At 36.0% G+C, this 15,042-nt stretch overlaps 2 protein-coding genes across 11 annotated transcripts in view; one reads left to right on the top strand and one right to left on the bottom strand.

The window, feature by feature from the left end:
- Positions 1-15,042, bottom strand: part of Nrx-1 (neurexin 1) — a 345,279-nt gene that overhangs the window by 38,551 nt on the left and 291,686 nt on the right. For all 9 annotated transcript variants that reach the window (XM_076893320.1, XM_076893321.1, XM_076893322.1 and 6 more), the window contains 3 exons: positions 3,921-4,214; positions 2,590-2,768; positions 473-644 (listed from right to left, as the gene is read on the bottom strand). In XM_076893320.1, the coding sequence (XP_076749435.1) occupies positions 473-644; positions 2,590-2,768; positions 3,921-4,214 (645 nt within the window). The remainder of the gene's footprint in view (positions 1-472; positions 645-2,589; positions 2,769-3,920; positions 4,215-15,042) is intronic.
- Positions 7,941-14,697, top strand: LOC143422598 (uncharacterized). 2 transcript variants are annotated; one of them, XM_076893367.1, is made up of 3 exons: positions 7,941-8,235; positions 13,890-14,276; positions 14,552-14,697. In XM_076893367.1, the coding sequence occupies exons 2-3, from the start codon at positions 13,924-13,926 to the stop codon at positions 14,568-14,570; spliced, it is 372 nt and encodes a 123-aa protein (XP_076749482.1). In that variant the 5' UTR covers positions 7,941-8,235; positions 13,890-13,923; the 3' UTR covers positions 14,571-14,697. The 2 variants fall into 2 exon arrangements, with proteins under 2 accessions (XP_076749482.1, XP_076749480.1); XM_076893365.1 differs by having other exon boundaries at positions 13,879-14,276.

Here is a 15,042-nt window from a genome sequence, read left to right as displayed (position 1 = left end):
ACAATGTCGCGAAGCAAAATTGCTAATTACTACAAAACTTATGTACACGAGGAGTCACTGTATGAACAATGAAAAATATTAGAATAGATGTTCGTATTTAAAGTGAAGTTAATGTTACCTCGAGCTGTTTAACGCGTTTCTTGCTAAATAGTTTCTAAGTAAGCGCCAATCTAAGGCCACGTATACAAAAAACGATATACATTGCTGAATTTGATAAATATAGAAAAATCCTTTGCTCCTTCACTATTAATGGGCTGAAAATTTAATTGTACGTTAGTGAAACAAAAATCTTGACGACACATTGAGACGTTAACAGATGCCTCCAGCTGCGTGGATCGATTAAAGATTAATTCTCGAATTCGTACACGAAATCGCCCAGAACCAACGTGCACACGTAATGCTCGATCGTAATTACGATTTTTTTCATCAAAGTACGACGATTTACGGTGATAAAAGAGCGATCGTTACTTACCGGATGGATGGTTGGACAGCAGATTGTAATCGTCGACTTGGAGAGTGCTGTTTGGCCCCGTCCTGGTGAATCTTACCACGTGGTACTGGTTGTCGTTCACTTTCACGCCGACCTCACCGATCGGATGGTCGTTCGTGCCCATGTTGTAAACGGCGAACACGTTTCCTTCCACCTGAAAGCATTTTTCAATTGTTAGAACGAACTGTGTCTATCGCAATGGAGCAACAAAATGATTGCCAATTAATGTGTGAGATCTACTTTTGTGGTGGTATGAATTTTGTAACATTGTATAATTTGTGGGGGTAGCGATGAGAGTCCAGTTTTGGTAGAATTTTGACAAACTTCTATCGCGCGTGATTAACAAAGTTTACGCACAGTTTGTACGGTTCGTTTCTTTTTTTTAAATATTTGTTGCAGTGGTTTGATGGAATACAGTGGAAGATTAGAGTAATCTGATAGATCTGCATGTTTGACATAAATTGTTCGTTAAATATGAATTCAGATTAGTGTTAACTGCAAGTTCACAGCTTCTGCGGTAAATTTTCGAGAGTGACGTTAACGACAGTCGATTTTGTGAACGACAGTGTCAAAAGTAAGGAATTTCGAGGGTGATCATGAAGAAATGATCGTAAAATGCAATGCTATCGTTTGCTTGTTGTAGAGAAATGTCCACATTGGAGAATGTCAGTCATGAGTCTAATCATGCATTTAGATGTACGTAATGCAACATTGAATACAACACGCCATGCACTGCAATTTGTCTATGTGAACATGAAATGCTCGACAAATTGGCATTGCACTTTGCATCACATTCGTATTTATTTCTGATTCACGAAAAATTGCTTGATTTGTTATGGGTTTCTACAAATCGACCATTTCTGTCATTTTTTAAATACTTTTTCGTTCTGTCTTTTAACAGCTATTCGTGTATCTTGCATTACGCATGTGGAAGCTTATCTCAGTGATACTTTCTTATTATTTTTAGAACAATGTTTTCTAACTTTAATCTAAGGTGATAGAACACCAGATAATATTAATTTTTAAAATTGTGTTTGAAGTTGTAAGATACTGTGTTAGTTGTCTCTAACAAGACGAATCAGTGGCTTCAAATGAAAGCATGCCATGGCCATCTAGGTGGATCAGGGACAGCTGCATCTGATGGCCAATAGCAGTGCTTAACACGTAAATGTTTCTTTTATTTCTTCTGATTCGTCTCCTTGAAGAAGATTTAATAGTAGTGTCTGAAGTAGTGGACATTCTTGTGTGATTTTTCATTCTTTGCTTTCTTGGTGATAGAAGCTACTGGACTCTCATCGTTTCTTGTTTCGACGTGTAATTGGTTCAATTTCGAGTTCCAATTATGGACCAAATTTCACAACATTTTTTCCTATTCGTATTTATCTACTATTTCGTAATAAATAAACATTATTTTCTCGAGCACAAGAGAAATTGCACCTCTTTCGATTTGAAAATACATGATTAAATACTGAAGCGTTGAATTTCATTTTTGAAAACAAGCAGTCGAGTATATATTTTAATAAATTTTGCTTTCTTTTCTATTTTCCATTAGAATTCATATATGCACTTTATAATATCTACTACCTAGCTCTTTGTGATTTCTTCAAACACAAACCATTTAATTGTAGTTAATCGAATACTTATTGACGATATGTTTAATTAAAAATTTTTTGAAATCAGGCTTCGTTTTGGTTCGTATTCCAAGCAATACAATTAACATTTGTGAATACATCTGCTATTGTCTCCATATACGGATACAGATACGTTCCACAAAGTTAAAAAACTTAAAAATTTCAGTCAGAAGCTCAATTTGATTAACAATTCCACTTAAAAGTCAAATTTTCTAATATCTGAAGAAGTTACATATAATTAATCCAATAGAAAATTTAATTTGACGCATTACTTAGTCCATCTGTGAATTATTTTCATATTTAAATGTCTCCTGAGTCTAATAATCTTACTTTAACATATGCATACAGGGTGATAAATGGGAATCGAGGAAGGTTAAAATTTTATATGTACAATCACGCAATTTTCTTTGATGAAAACTATCGTAACGAAACAATTTCTGAATAGAAATTGTTCGTTCGATTACTAACAATTTCAATTTCAAGATAGTCGTTGCTCGAAGCGGATTCTATTCTGAGAAGCACGGCGTCGTTCACGGTGGTCACGAAGCCAAGGGCCACTGTGTCCCTCTTCATTTCCGGTCTCCGATCCGATGGGAACGTATACGTGATAATTCCTCTTCCGGGTCCGAATTCGTAAGCCGCTGCTTCTACAACAAAACAATCCTATGATATTAAGTTTATAGGAAATTTGTCAGACCATAATTGTTTTTTTACAATTACTAAAAATTATTAAATCGACGAAGATGTATAATAAAATGAATTTGATCGAACGTCGCTGGAATTATTTCTGCAATCAAACAATTATACGACATTCGTGAAAGAAATGCGATGTGAATAGAAAAACGTAGAATAATTTAGGGTATAATTTGATTAAATACAAGAAACAATAAGGGAAAGAAATTAGAAACGATAAAATTGCATTGCTACGACGCTGATGGTTCATAAATATTCGATTTCTGAGCAATTTTTCAATTTATTCACCGTGAAATGTGAAAATAATAATATTAGAATTTTATTCGACAATTTTTGACTAGTTGAATGAAATTCGTTCAAAAGAAAAGCGTGCGCTATTTTGAACGAGGGTTTTCTTTTCTCTCAGAAAAGTATAATGCAATTTATTTTTATGCAGCGGGTTCTTCGTGCACATTGCGTTAATTGGTGTAATCTTTTACTGTTGCCAAATAATGTAGGTCAGATGGCTTATTATTATCATTATCGCCACGATTTACAACCATGAATAATGAAGAGCCACGAAGTAGGTAGGCCAAGATATTGATTTGTCATATAGATCGTTTAATTACCCTAATTACATTTGCGATTCCATAATTTGCATATGTATCTAAGAAAGAGTAATTTGCACGTTCACACGGCGAGCAAGAAATATTGGACATAGAAATTCGTATTACACTCGTGCGATAGCCTATGGTGGAATTTATTTACATTTAAAGAAGGTTTAACGCACCGAAAGTGATACAAACATCTTGAGATTTACTTCAAATAGTTGTAAAGAAATGTCAAGTATTAAAAACCAGATTTTAAACTGCAGTGACAGAAATAAAATATAATAAAATTTCGCTATGTACTGATAATACAAATTTTGATCGATTCTTTACCTTTTTATCGTGAAAAATAGCTTGAATGAAAGTAACATTCGCATTTCTACTTAACAAAGAGAGGAATACACACGCGTGTCGTTCTAATCCTCTGATTTCCAACAAAAATGATTCCCACGCGGCAAAAAATTGACCGAGATCGAAGCGATCGATCGATAGACGCGCGAAACGGCCGGTTTTTTTTACCCTCGTTGCACGTGGGGCCAGAAAAACTGGTCATGTCGCAGTCGCACGTGTAGCTGTTCCATTGCTGCACGCAAGTGCCGTGGTTCGAGCACAGATCGTGCGTGCACTTTTTCCCCGGGTGCAGGCTGGCGTACATGTCGCAGCCAGACTCCACCAGAGAGCTTGGTACCACCGCGTCGGAGATCAGGTTGGTGCTCTCGCCGCTGAGGTCCAAGGACGCGAGGCACCCCTCGAAACCGTGTCTGCTGAGTATCTGTTTCGGCAGCTGGCCGTATTGCGTTTTCTCTACGCCTCCTGAAACGATGGAACGATTGGTTAATTGAGAGGAGAATTCGTGTCGAACGACGGGTCGAAGGGCGATCGTAGGGTGTGATGCGTCGAAACAGAGATATTTGCGATCGAGTCGCTTGAGACACGAATTAGTTCGCTTAGGCGAGTGATGATGGCCTGCAGAATCGTGTCTGTACTACTATCGCTGTAGTTTTTAAGTTTATCGTTAGTTCTGGTTAGAGTGCATTTCAAACGAATAAAAATTCATAATAAAACGGTTTCTCGGTTAATTAATTATTTATTGGTGGACGAGCAGCTCGGAACACGGCTTGGTCAGTCATACTTTCGACCTCGATCGATGTACGCACTTGCAGACGAGATTACGCGAGTAATAAAGTCGAACGACCACGGATAAGCGACTCAAGGACTGTTCTGTCAGTCGTGATCAAAGTTTATGGGCTCGCGATCATTCTTGCGAATTGTTCTGTTCTTTTATGGAGCCTTTTTTATGGAACGAGGAAAGGAAACACGAAGAGGAAGTACAAGCGAGTTGTAGATTACGTAGTAGCAAGTAGGTTTAAATTGCTTTTATCTATTTGTTCTCTTCTTTCTTTCTGTCGATGTCCGCATTAACAGTGGCCATGTTCGATGAATGTACATGGAATTAAAACTATTTTTGCGAGGGGAACAAACGTAAAAGACGATAGTCAAGTTTTGTTCGGAAAGTCTACAAATAAGTGAATTATATAAGCGATTTATTGAATTTCTCAATGATAAAACTGATCATCGGATTGATCATCGGAGAACAAAGAAGAATTAATGCTATCAGTGTTATAACAGCTTAATCCCTTCGAATTTTTTAATTGGAACTTATATTTTTTATCGCATATTATTATAACATAAATATTTCAAAACAATATGAAAGATTATATATAATATATAAATTATCACGTAAGATTAAAATTGAATATCTTGTGTACATGAGCGATTGATCTGATTGGTATCTATGCAAGTCGAGGACGAGAAAAGTGATCGAATGCAAACAGATTTAAAAAAATTCTATAATCAAATAACGAAGAGAGCAATAAGAGATAGAAAGAGAAAAAAAGTATAATATGAAAGGCTAACTTGTTGCGTTTATTTGTCTTCAAATATCACTAAGTAATAACTCAGGTCTTCCAGAAAGTATTTTATATACCTTCGACTAAGATAACGCGTTACAAATAATTTTTTAAAAGGATAGATATCGTTCGATCGCTTTATAGCTGCCGTTATACCTTTATTGCATATTTCGAATAATATTTCTTTGCAAATCCTTGGTTTTCTCAGTTTCCTCCTAATAATTCTCAACAACGTCTCTAATTAAAAATGTAAAATCGTATCGTCTTATTTATTAGAAAAATCGAAAAGAACCTTTAATACGATTGATCTCGTTCATTGGGAAATAAAAACGAAGAATTTTGATTGAAACTAATTATAGCGAACAACAATGAGACTTTTATCGATTGTGAGGCAGCTATATAAACCTGCATCGAGGTGCATGCTGCAGGATACTGTGGATAAACGTTGCATGCTTAACCAGATCAAGTTGCACGAATCTTGTGTCATACTTTTTCGTGGTAAGTCACATTCTTTGTGTACAGAGCAACTAAGAATTCAAAAAAGTGATACTGCAGATTGAAACGATGCGAAAATGGAGAATAACAAAATTGTGTTTCAGACTGTCCTCTGAGACAATTATCGATCAAGCTCGATCAGATTAACTCTATTAGTGTTGGAGATAAATAAACAATGATACTTTAACTTTGTTTAGCAAACAGCGGATCGAAAGTGGTTGATATCGATTGGCAAGTTAAGAAGGCAACATGAAGACTTCGCTCGGAGGTCTGTCACGTTTGATTGGCATCCTTTTCGTCATTCTCGTTCAGTTGTTGCTGATCACGTCAAAACCTGCACCAGCCAATGAAAATGGGAAGGTATCGAGCTTAATGTGCGCTCTTTGTCATTCCACAAAATGTCCCCTGGGTCAGATTCTGGGTGTAAATAATAACTGCAAAACGACCACAAATTCTACCAGCTAATAGAAGTGGCGATCGACGTTTCGTACGGTATGAAAAAGTTTCAAGTATACGATACGATGTGTAAATTAATAAATTGTTTCTTTGTTGGGATAAATAAATATATGTAACAGCGACGACATTTTACTTCACTAATTCTATGAAGAAAACCTATTCGAAAGACATAAACATGTGTCAGGAATTATTTCACTCACGTGACTTCGTAAAAAAATGTTTACGCGAGTGATTACAAATTCGTGAGTGGTCGGTTTTAATTTCTTTTTCGTTTATCGTGGCCTTTAAATTTCCCATAAAAGAAAAAAGAAAAGTTATGCGACGAGGTTGACGCAGACCGATAAAGTACGGTTTATAAACCGAAATTCGTAATATTTTGTAGCAGACCCGCAACAAAATCGTTTGAATCTCAAGTCATAGTCCGCAGCTTGTGATAAGCGAATTGACATTGGTCACTCACAGGTTGGTCTCTTGTTATCGTTTCTATTTCAGTTAAAATCAGAAATCTGTCGATATTGCTATCGTTAATTAAATTCTTCGTGATCATTAGCAATTTGTAACGAATAGTCAGCCAAGTAACACCTTTCAGTTGGACCAAAAGACTAAGGATTGTCTGGAGTATCTGGAATTCTATCGATTCTCGAGTGAAGAGGCAACATGAAGAATTCGTTTGGAAACGTGTCACGCTTGACCAGTGTTCTCTTCGTCGTTTTGATCGTTCAATTTCTAGTATTTTCGGAATTTGCATTGGTTACTGCCGATATGAAGTCAGTGGAACCCAAATGTATTTTATGCAACATGCCTCGCCGATGTCCCGATGATCAGGTTTACATTCGTGGCAGATGCAGAATAATATATAAATCACATGGATAGATAACGACTCGACAAAATTCCTGCGTTTTTATTTTCTTCTATTATACAGGGTGTTGGGCATTATTTAATTAAAGTTATTATAAATTATGCATACCTATATAAATGTATGTGTGTATCAATTTATTTGGGAATAATTTTATATCAATCTATTTGCGCAAATAAATGATTCTTTTCTGAACTATTTTATTGTTCAACCGTCAAATGAAATCTTTTTCTCATTTACTTTTCATTTGAATTAATATGATTTAAAATAAGATTTCTTAGATAATTCTTTTACGTCATTCCGTTATTTTAACCGTGTTAGAAATAAATTACGAATTTCGTGGAAACAGGGATTGAGCTGAGTTTCCATGGTCTCGAGACGAGTACGTGGTAATTATAAAAAATATAAATACTTGCGATTGTTAATAAGCGGCAACGTTGATTCACACGCAATTATGTAAGACATTCCCGATAGCAATTATCACGGTAGTACGCCTCTGCATCTACTAATAATTTAGCTAGAGACTCGAACATCAGAGTCCAAGCACAAAGTTTCTCGAGAAACTTGTTCGAGTAATTGTAATATTCATGGTGCACAGTTTTCACGTCGAATACATTCATATTCATATCGAAACTGCACGTGGAACGAGATCGATAAAAGAAAGCAAACGCGAAGAATAATTGGAAACTCGAAAATCTTTAGCGTGGTGAGGAAACATATATGTAGGGTGCTTTATTGGACCATTTTAGGGGTTGCTTTACTTTTTCACGTATTCGAGTCGCATTTTAAATTAATAACTGCTGTATGTTTAAGGCTGGAGTTTCCAAGATGTGCATTTATCAACGACGTCGTTAAGGCTGTTACGAAACATTGTACGAACGAAGGAAATGCAAAGCGAAACGAACGAAAACGCTGTCATTGCATGGCAACGCGCACAGGGTTCGAGGGCAAGAAAATAATCCAACTACTCTGCTGGCGTATCGCTCGAACAGCTGATGAAAGCTAATTTAGTGGAGCACAATACCGAGAAGGTTAATAAAAGTGAAGTTGAATAAAAATTTGCCAGATAAACAACTCGACTAGAAGCGAAGAGGATATCACGGTGACGAGAGGGGAGGTGAGTGTAGCAATTTGTCTGATGTCATCGAGTAAGCCATTCCTCTATTTAAAGACAGTCAGATGTTAGAAAATTGTATTGCAATTCTCACATAGTTCTTTGCCAATCGCACGGAAGGCAGTTGCATGGAATTTATTAGCGATAACCTACGGAAATCGGCATAAAAGAAGTTTCAATCGGTACTGTGCATCGATTCTAATGAATAGTTATTCTTACATAAATGTTTACTGGATCTTTCTGTGAAGTTTGTGAGTGGGAGCTCCTTTCATGTGAGTCACTTTACTTATTTGTACACTTGCATCTGTATCTTTGTTTTCTACTGATAAATTGGAGGACACTGAAAGAAAATGCAAATAAGAGTCGCATCGTTTTCGAACGGCTATAAATTTGTGGACAAAAATTATCGAAACGATTCTATCCTTGAAAAATTTAATTTTCCTCTGCTATAAATAACGTTCCGTTTAAATTTTACATTACATCATAACATTTAAATATTAACACGGTTCTTGTCGTTTAAAAAAAGAAGCCTGGATAACAATTTAATATTACAATTCTTCTTACCGTTTCCGATGATTTTTGAATATATCGTTGCGAGCATAATTCTGAACAACTTTTTCCGTATATGTAACGACCGAACTCTTTTAGTTTACGAGATATTTGTGAAAGTCGTGTGTCCTCGGCAACGTCATCCATCGAATGAATGTCTTGCCCGCGGTAACAAATGATCATTAAATAGCGGGCATCAGGTGGCTGGAATTTGGAAAGTATCAATCCCCGTTCAACACGAGTCGAACTGTATATTAATTGATTCCTTTAAGTCGATATAAAATTTTCCTTCGTGTACAACGTTTCGTGTTTGCTTTATATATATTTATTTATTCTCCAAAGTAAGCATTAGCTGTTACTTCGAGGGCTAAATATAATATTTTTATCTGTTTTATAACGCTCTGTAACACTTCAAATAATGCTTACATAGAGAAGCAAATGCGTAGTAAACGTACGATGTCGAACGACGAGATACTGATCGTTTAATGCATTTTATAAGAATCTTTAATACAACAGCAATTAAGGAATTAGTCTCTAGAAGAAAAAATTCTACAGAATTATGCTCTCGACAACGTATCGAAGGAGGATATCGTAAAAAACAACTATCCACTTTTTTTCCTCCAAATGACAATAATTAAGTTACTTTCTCGGCCACCCCTGCTGGATTTCCTTGTTTTGAAGGGTTTTAAGAAGAGAAAAGAGAAATTGAATATTTACATTGTCAAAAGATAATTAATTTTTATATTTCGCTTATATTTCTTTCTTGTTAAAATATGTATTTATATATAGCTAACACATGACCAGATCCAGCGCCCATATTCAACCCTCGAGCAATGGAGAAATGTCTGTCTCCATTCGCTCAGCGCGTTTCATCAAAGTTTGTAAAAAGCAGGAACAGAGTTGCAATATGATAGCTTATGAAAAAAGTATTCTGTGCAATGAATTGAATTTTGTTGTGTACGCGAAATTCCACGTCATCATTTTGTCTATATGTACCCATATAAACGAAATGCGTTATCATTTCGCTTTACCTATTGTATAAATAATGTTTGCATACGTGTTTATGTCCGCGAAATACTACGAATTTTGAGAAGAAAAAGCATACAATCGTCTTTCGTTATTCAGCCGAGCTGACTGCAAGATGAAACAAGTGGTGTGACAGTACCGTAAAGTATGTATAACTGACAAATTTATCACTAACGATTAATTTGTTATTCATTTACTGCACATTTTCCTTAGATTCTCCTTGTATTGGTTAATATTAAATTGTATATGTTGTGTCTCGTATCATTCGTTGTTGAATGATTGCGAGAACGTTGCCCTAACCGAGGAGGTTACTGTATAACGAGAGTACGAGTTGAAATCGACTGTATCGTGCACTGATTGAAGAACAATGTTTATTCTATAAGCGACCACGCGTTCGTGTGTGTAACTTTTAATTTGATTTAGATTTTATTTTATTCGATTCTCGGTTGCGTTAAAAATGTTTACGACTTCGCATCGAGTCGATTATTAATGATCTTTCTGTTTCATCGTATAGCATGATTCATTTGAATTGGATAGGTGTTTGAATTAATTTCGCTGGTGTGATGAGTTCTGAGACGTGCAACTGGTTAGGATAAACAAATGCTTTTGAGTTTCAACGAGCGGCAGCTCTCTAATGTCGGCGATGATTCACACGCGATTATGCAAGACATTCTTGATTGTCGTTATCGCGATAATACATTAGTACACGAAGATCGTAGCGTGTCTCGACTACTAAGATCAGAGTCGAGGCACCAAGTTTTCTGGCAGAGCTGTTACAGCAACTGCAATTTAGTTTAAAATGTATTCGTGGAATGAGTTCGACGAAAGAAGAAAACCTAACAAGTAACTACGGATTCGAGAAATTTGACTGCGTTTAAAGAACATATCGAGTGTCTTGCCAGAACATTTTGAAGGCTGTTCCAGTTACTTATTTACAGGTCTTTCTAATCTTCTAACTACGAAACCCACCCCCGTGCATACGCACCCCTCGCGAGATGCAGATTGCGTTCATCAAGACGAAGAAATCGTACATTTTTTTCGAAGTCTCTCAGATACGCATTCTCCGGCGATATCGTTAATATTGTCACAAAATATAGTGCGAACGAAGGAAATAAAACGGATAAATTATAGTCATTACTTGATAATAACATACACAGCTTTTAATGGGGGAAAAATAATGAAGCCATTGTAATGGTGTACTACTTGAACATCCAACGAAAGTAATTTTAATGTAGTAAAATAGCGTGAAGATTAACGAATTCGAAATACGGAGACGATATCAGACAAACAAGAGGGGTGCGACAATTTGTCTCAAGTCGACGCGTCGACCATTGCTCTACTTAAAGACAGTCAGTTCTCAGATATCTGTATTAATTCATCGGGTCTTGTGCACGTTGTACTTCGTATATTTATACCAGTGTACGGAATTCTTAACAACGATTCTACAAAAATCTACGAGAAGAAGTATCGATCAACATCCAAGTGCATCGATTTGTGTCCCTGCACAATCTTTTATTGCATCGTTTTATGTGGTTTGCGAAGATCAAAGCACTTCTTTTTACGTGAGTCTGCTTTTTATTTGTTCCCTTTGTCTTTCTTTCCTTTCTCTTTAATAAACGAAAAAAATGAAAATAAGAGGGAAATCCTTTCGGTTGCTAGTAACAGCGTAAATTATTGCTGTTCGTAAAATTTTGTCCAGGGATACAGAGAAGTTATCTGATTAGAAAAAGCAACGGAATTTTTATCGAGATGCGATGTATGAAGTATATACGATTTAATAGATTCGATTTTACATTTAATTTCTTATTTGTAACACTCCTGATCTGGATTTCCAAGCCAAATTTTGTATAATATCGATGAGAAACATGCTCCAGCAGTAAAGTAGTCTTAACTAAAAAGTAACTTTTTGACTCTCTTACTCTCACGACATCTTCGTTCGGTCAGATACAACAGTGGCTCCTTAATTGGGAAATCTTTCCAAGATACACTGGACACGAGATAAAAAACGTAATATACGACAGCAGCTTCTGGCGTGATATCTAACTAAATATATTCGTGAACGCGATTACGGTTCATGAATTTCGGTTGCAACCAACAAGTTATTATATAACAATATTGTACGTTACTTTTTATGGTTGATTAATATTAATATTTTTCAATTGAAAATAGTCAATTTCGTTGTATCCAAGATATTCGATCATATACGATCAGCACGTGACATATTGAATACGAATAATTTAGGCTTTTAATAAGGCTTCGGTCTAGTTGTAGCTAGTATCGAGAATTTGTGGAGATCGCGTGGTTTTTATTAAAAATATTTGAAATCGATCGTAACAAATTGTAACTCGTACCAGCACGTGAAATATTAGTGAGCGAAGACGTTGTTTTAGTTTGAACCAGGTTACTGAGGATTGCCTGGAACCGCATCGATTCTCAAGCTAAGAGGCAACATGAACTATACATTCGGAGGCGTGACGCGCTTGATCAGTGCTTTTATCGTTGTTCTCATGGTTCAGTTTCTTGGAATCCTTTCGCAATCTTCAGAGGACGAGGGATCGGTCCTATCAGCTAGCCTATCCAGCAGTATCAGCAGCTTTACAACTGTACCATGTAGAAATGATTGTCCCAATGGTAAGATAAGGTCATCGTTTGGCTGCAAATGTGTTATAAGCAGTTATGATACTGATCCGACAATGGCTATATTTATACTACCTGGAAAACGTTGTCCCAAGGGCCAGCGGATGAGTAAGTTAGGTTGCAGAGAACCTATTGAACGCTGATTTCTCGAATATTTTAAGGAGATGAACGAATGGCAATCGTGATGTTACTCAAATGAAGTGTTCGTAAAATAATTATTCGATAATTATACCAGTTTGTATTTTAAACTGTTATACGACAATTTATTTGTACAAATAAATAATTTCATTTAATTTCTCTTTTTATTTTCTAAGTAAATAAGTGTGTCTTCTGTGCGAGTGTAGGATGATTCTGTTGTGTCGACTCATAGTGATCCAAATGCGCATCTGTTGCAGTTTTAAGTTACCAATTTATTGCAATAAATGCAGCAAGAGGAATAACGTTAATAATCATCTTAATTTATTCGTAATTTCATTTATTGCACCTACAATATCTAAGACCAATAATCTGGAACCCAGTGCATTAATGATTAAAACGTACTTCGAAGTCGTTAAGAAATGAATGCCAGTTAAATGAAACAAAATTATTTGTAATTTATTTGTAGCTAATTATTTGTAGTAAAATAAATTTATCCGATCCAAAATATAGCACGAAATGAAAAGCCAAGACAAAATGTCCCTTGCGAATATTCACGAATTTTTATTTCACCTATAAAAGTCTATTAAACCATTTATCAACCATCGTTTCGTTTTATCACCATTTTATAACGTTGTTTCGTTGGTTCGAATGGAATTAAAAGAGAAGCCAACAGACAAGACGGCCACGCAAGGTGACAGAGCAGCCCCTATAAATCTAAATTCACATGCGAGGGGATATCGATTGTAGTAAAAGATCGACCGTGTTTTTGGTCGAATCACTGGTATTCGCGACTTACATCTTCCATTTCATAATGGCTAGTCGTTACGAGTTCCATACAAACAGATGGAAATTATTTTTATTTTTTATAAGCACTAATTTAACAAGATCTAACGTGAGTGCGACCATAAGAAAAGTCTACGAACAATCAGACAGTGGTAACGCTAATATTTATCTGATTTAATAGTTGTAAGTATATGCTGACGTGGAATTTCTTCACAAGTTAACTAATCTAAATAAAAGCACAATATAAGCCTAAAAATTTCATCGGGAACACGTGATAGTATTAGAATTTCCCAAAACGATCATATCCCATTAAACACGTCCGCTACATTAATATAACTGAACCTAACGTCAATGCACGCGTATTTCACGGATTTACAAAGTCGTCTTCGAAAACGAAGCTTCAGACATAATTTAATTCTTCCTAATTTCCGTTTCTAGAATCGCTGTCGAAAATATCTCCCACGATCGGTTCAACACAGCCAGTTTAATAAGGAATAACATTCAGCGTAACAGAGGTTTTTCAGGTGTTAAAGTGCCAACGTTTTTAAGCAAGGCGCCATGAAGATTTGCTCAGTGAACGCGCCATGCCTGGCAAGCTTTCTCATGATTGTTCTTACTGTTCACGCGACAACATTTAAATCCGAGCTAACCAACGAAGAAGCGAACCTCGAGAACTTGGAGTGGAAGCTCCAGCACAACAAACCACACCAGAATCGAATGATCAAAAGTAATTCATCAGAGCACGGAAAGAAAAGCGTTAACATGGGGTCGGCGGAACACAATGAAAATAAGAACGCGACTAAAGAGTCACCTGAGACAATATTCAGAACCATTTTCGACGTGCTGCACAAGAACAAAGAGTGTCCCAAAGGTCAGAAAGTGGATCAAACGGGGAACTGCAGAGAAGAATTGTAAGTTTCTTTATCGTACTTTCGCATTATTTGATTTGAAACTTCTATTTACCCACAGTAGAGCTATTTCGTTGCAACCCTTTTAATGGAGGACGAAAATTAGCTCTCTAAGTCTTAACATAATTCATCCGATGATTACATTTGTCAGCGACTTACCTTTTTTTTGTAAAAACATAGAAGTTGTTGCAAAAATCTTTATATTTTTATCTTTCATTATCTTTGCTTGATGCAAGTAATTGAATTTTTCCCGTGACTTCACCTTTATCACATTCTAGCGGGCCAAACTCTAAATAGTTGTCTGTTTGAGGAACCGACTGGAACTTCTAGTTAAATAGGCTACGACATGGACGTACATTTATCTCGAATACGCCTTTCATCTTTCTTGTGAGTTTTCTGTTGAATAAAAATATGTGCAACCTTTTCCTACAGTCTCCTACACTTTCACCATGCAATGAACTTATCGATTACAAGTGCATCGATTTGTGTCCCTGCACAATCTTTTAATGCATCGTTTTAGGTGGTTTGCGAAGGTCAAAGCATTTCTTTTTACGTACGGCAATTTATTTGCACAAATAAATAATTTCATTTAATTTCTCTTTTTATTTTCTATGTAAATAAGTGTGTCTTCTGTGCGAGTGTAGGATGATTCGGTTGTGTCGAATCATAGTGATCCAATTGCGCATCTGCTGCGGTTTTAAGTTACCAATTTATTGCAATAAATGCAGCAAGAGGAATAACGCTAATAATTATCTTAATTTATTCGTAA

Source organism: Xylocopa sonorina, chromosome 4 (genome assembly GCF_050948175.1).
Source record: "Xylocopa sonorina isolate GNS202 chromosome 4, iyXylSono1_principal, whole genome shotgun sequence".
NCBI lineage: Eukaryota > Metazoa > Arthropoda > Insecta > Hymenoptera > Apidae > Xylocopa > Xylocopa sonorina.
Note: the sequence above shows the minus strand (reverse complement) of the source record. Positions and strands in the feature narration are given on the sequence as shown.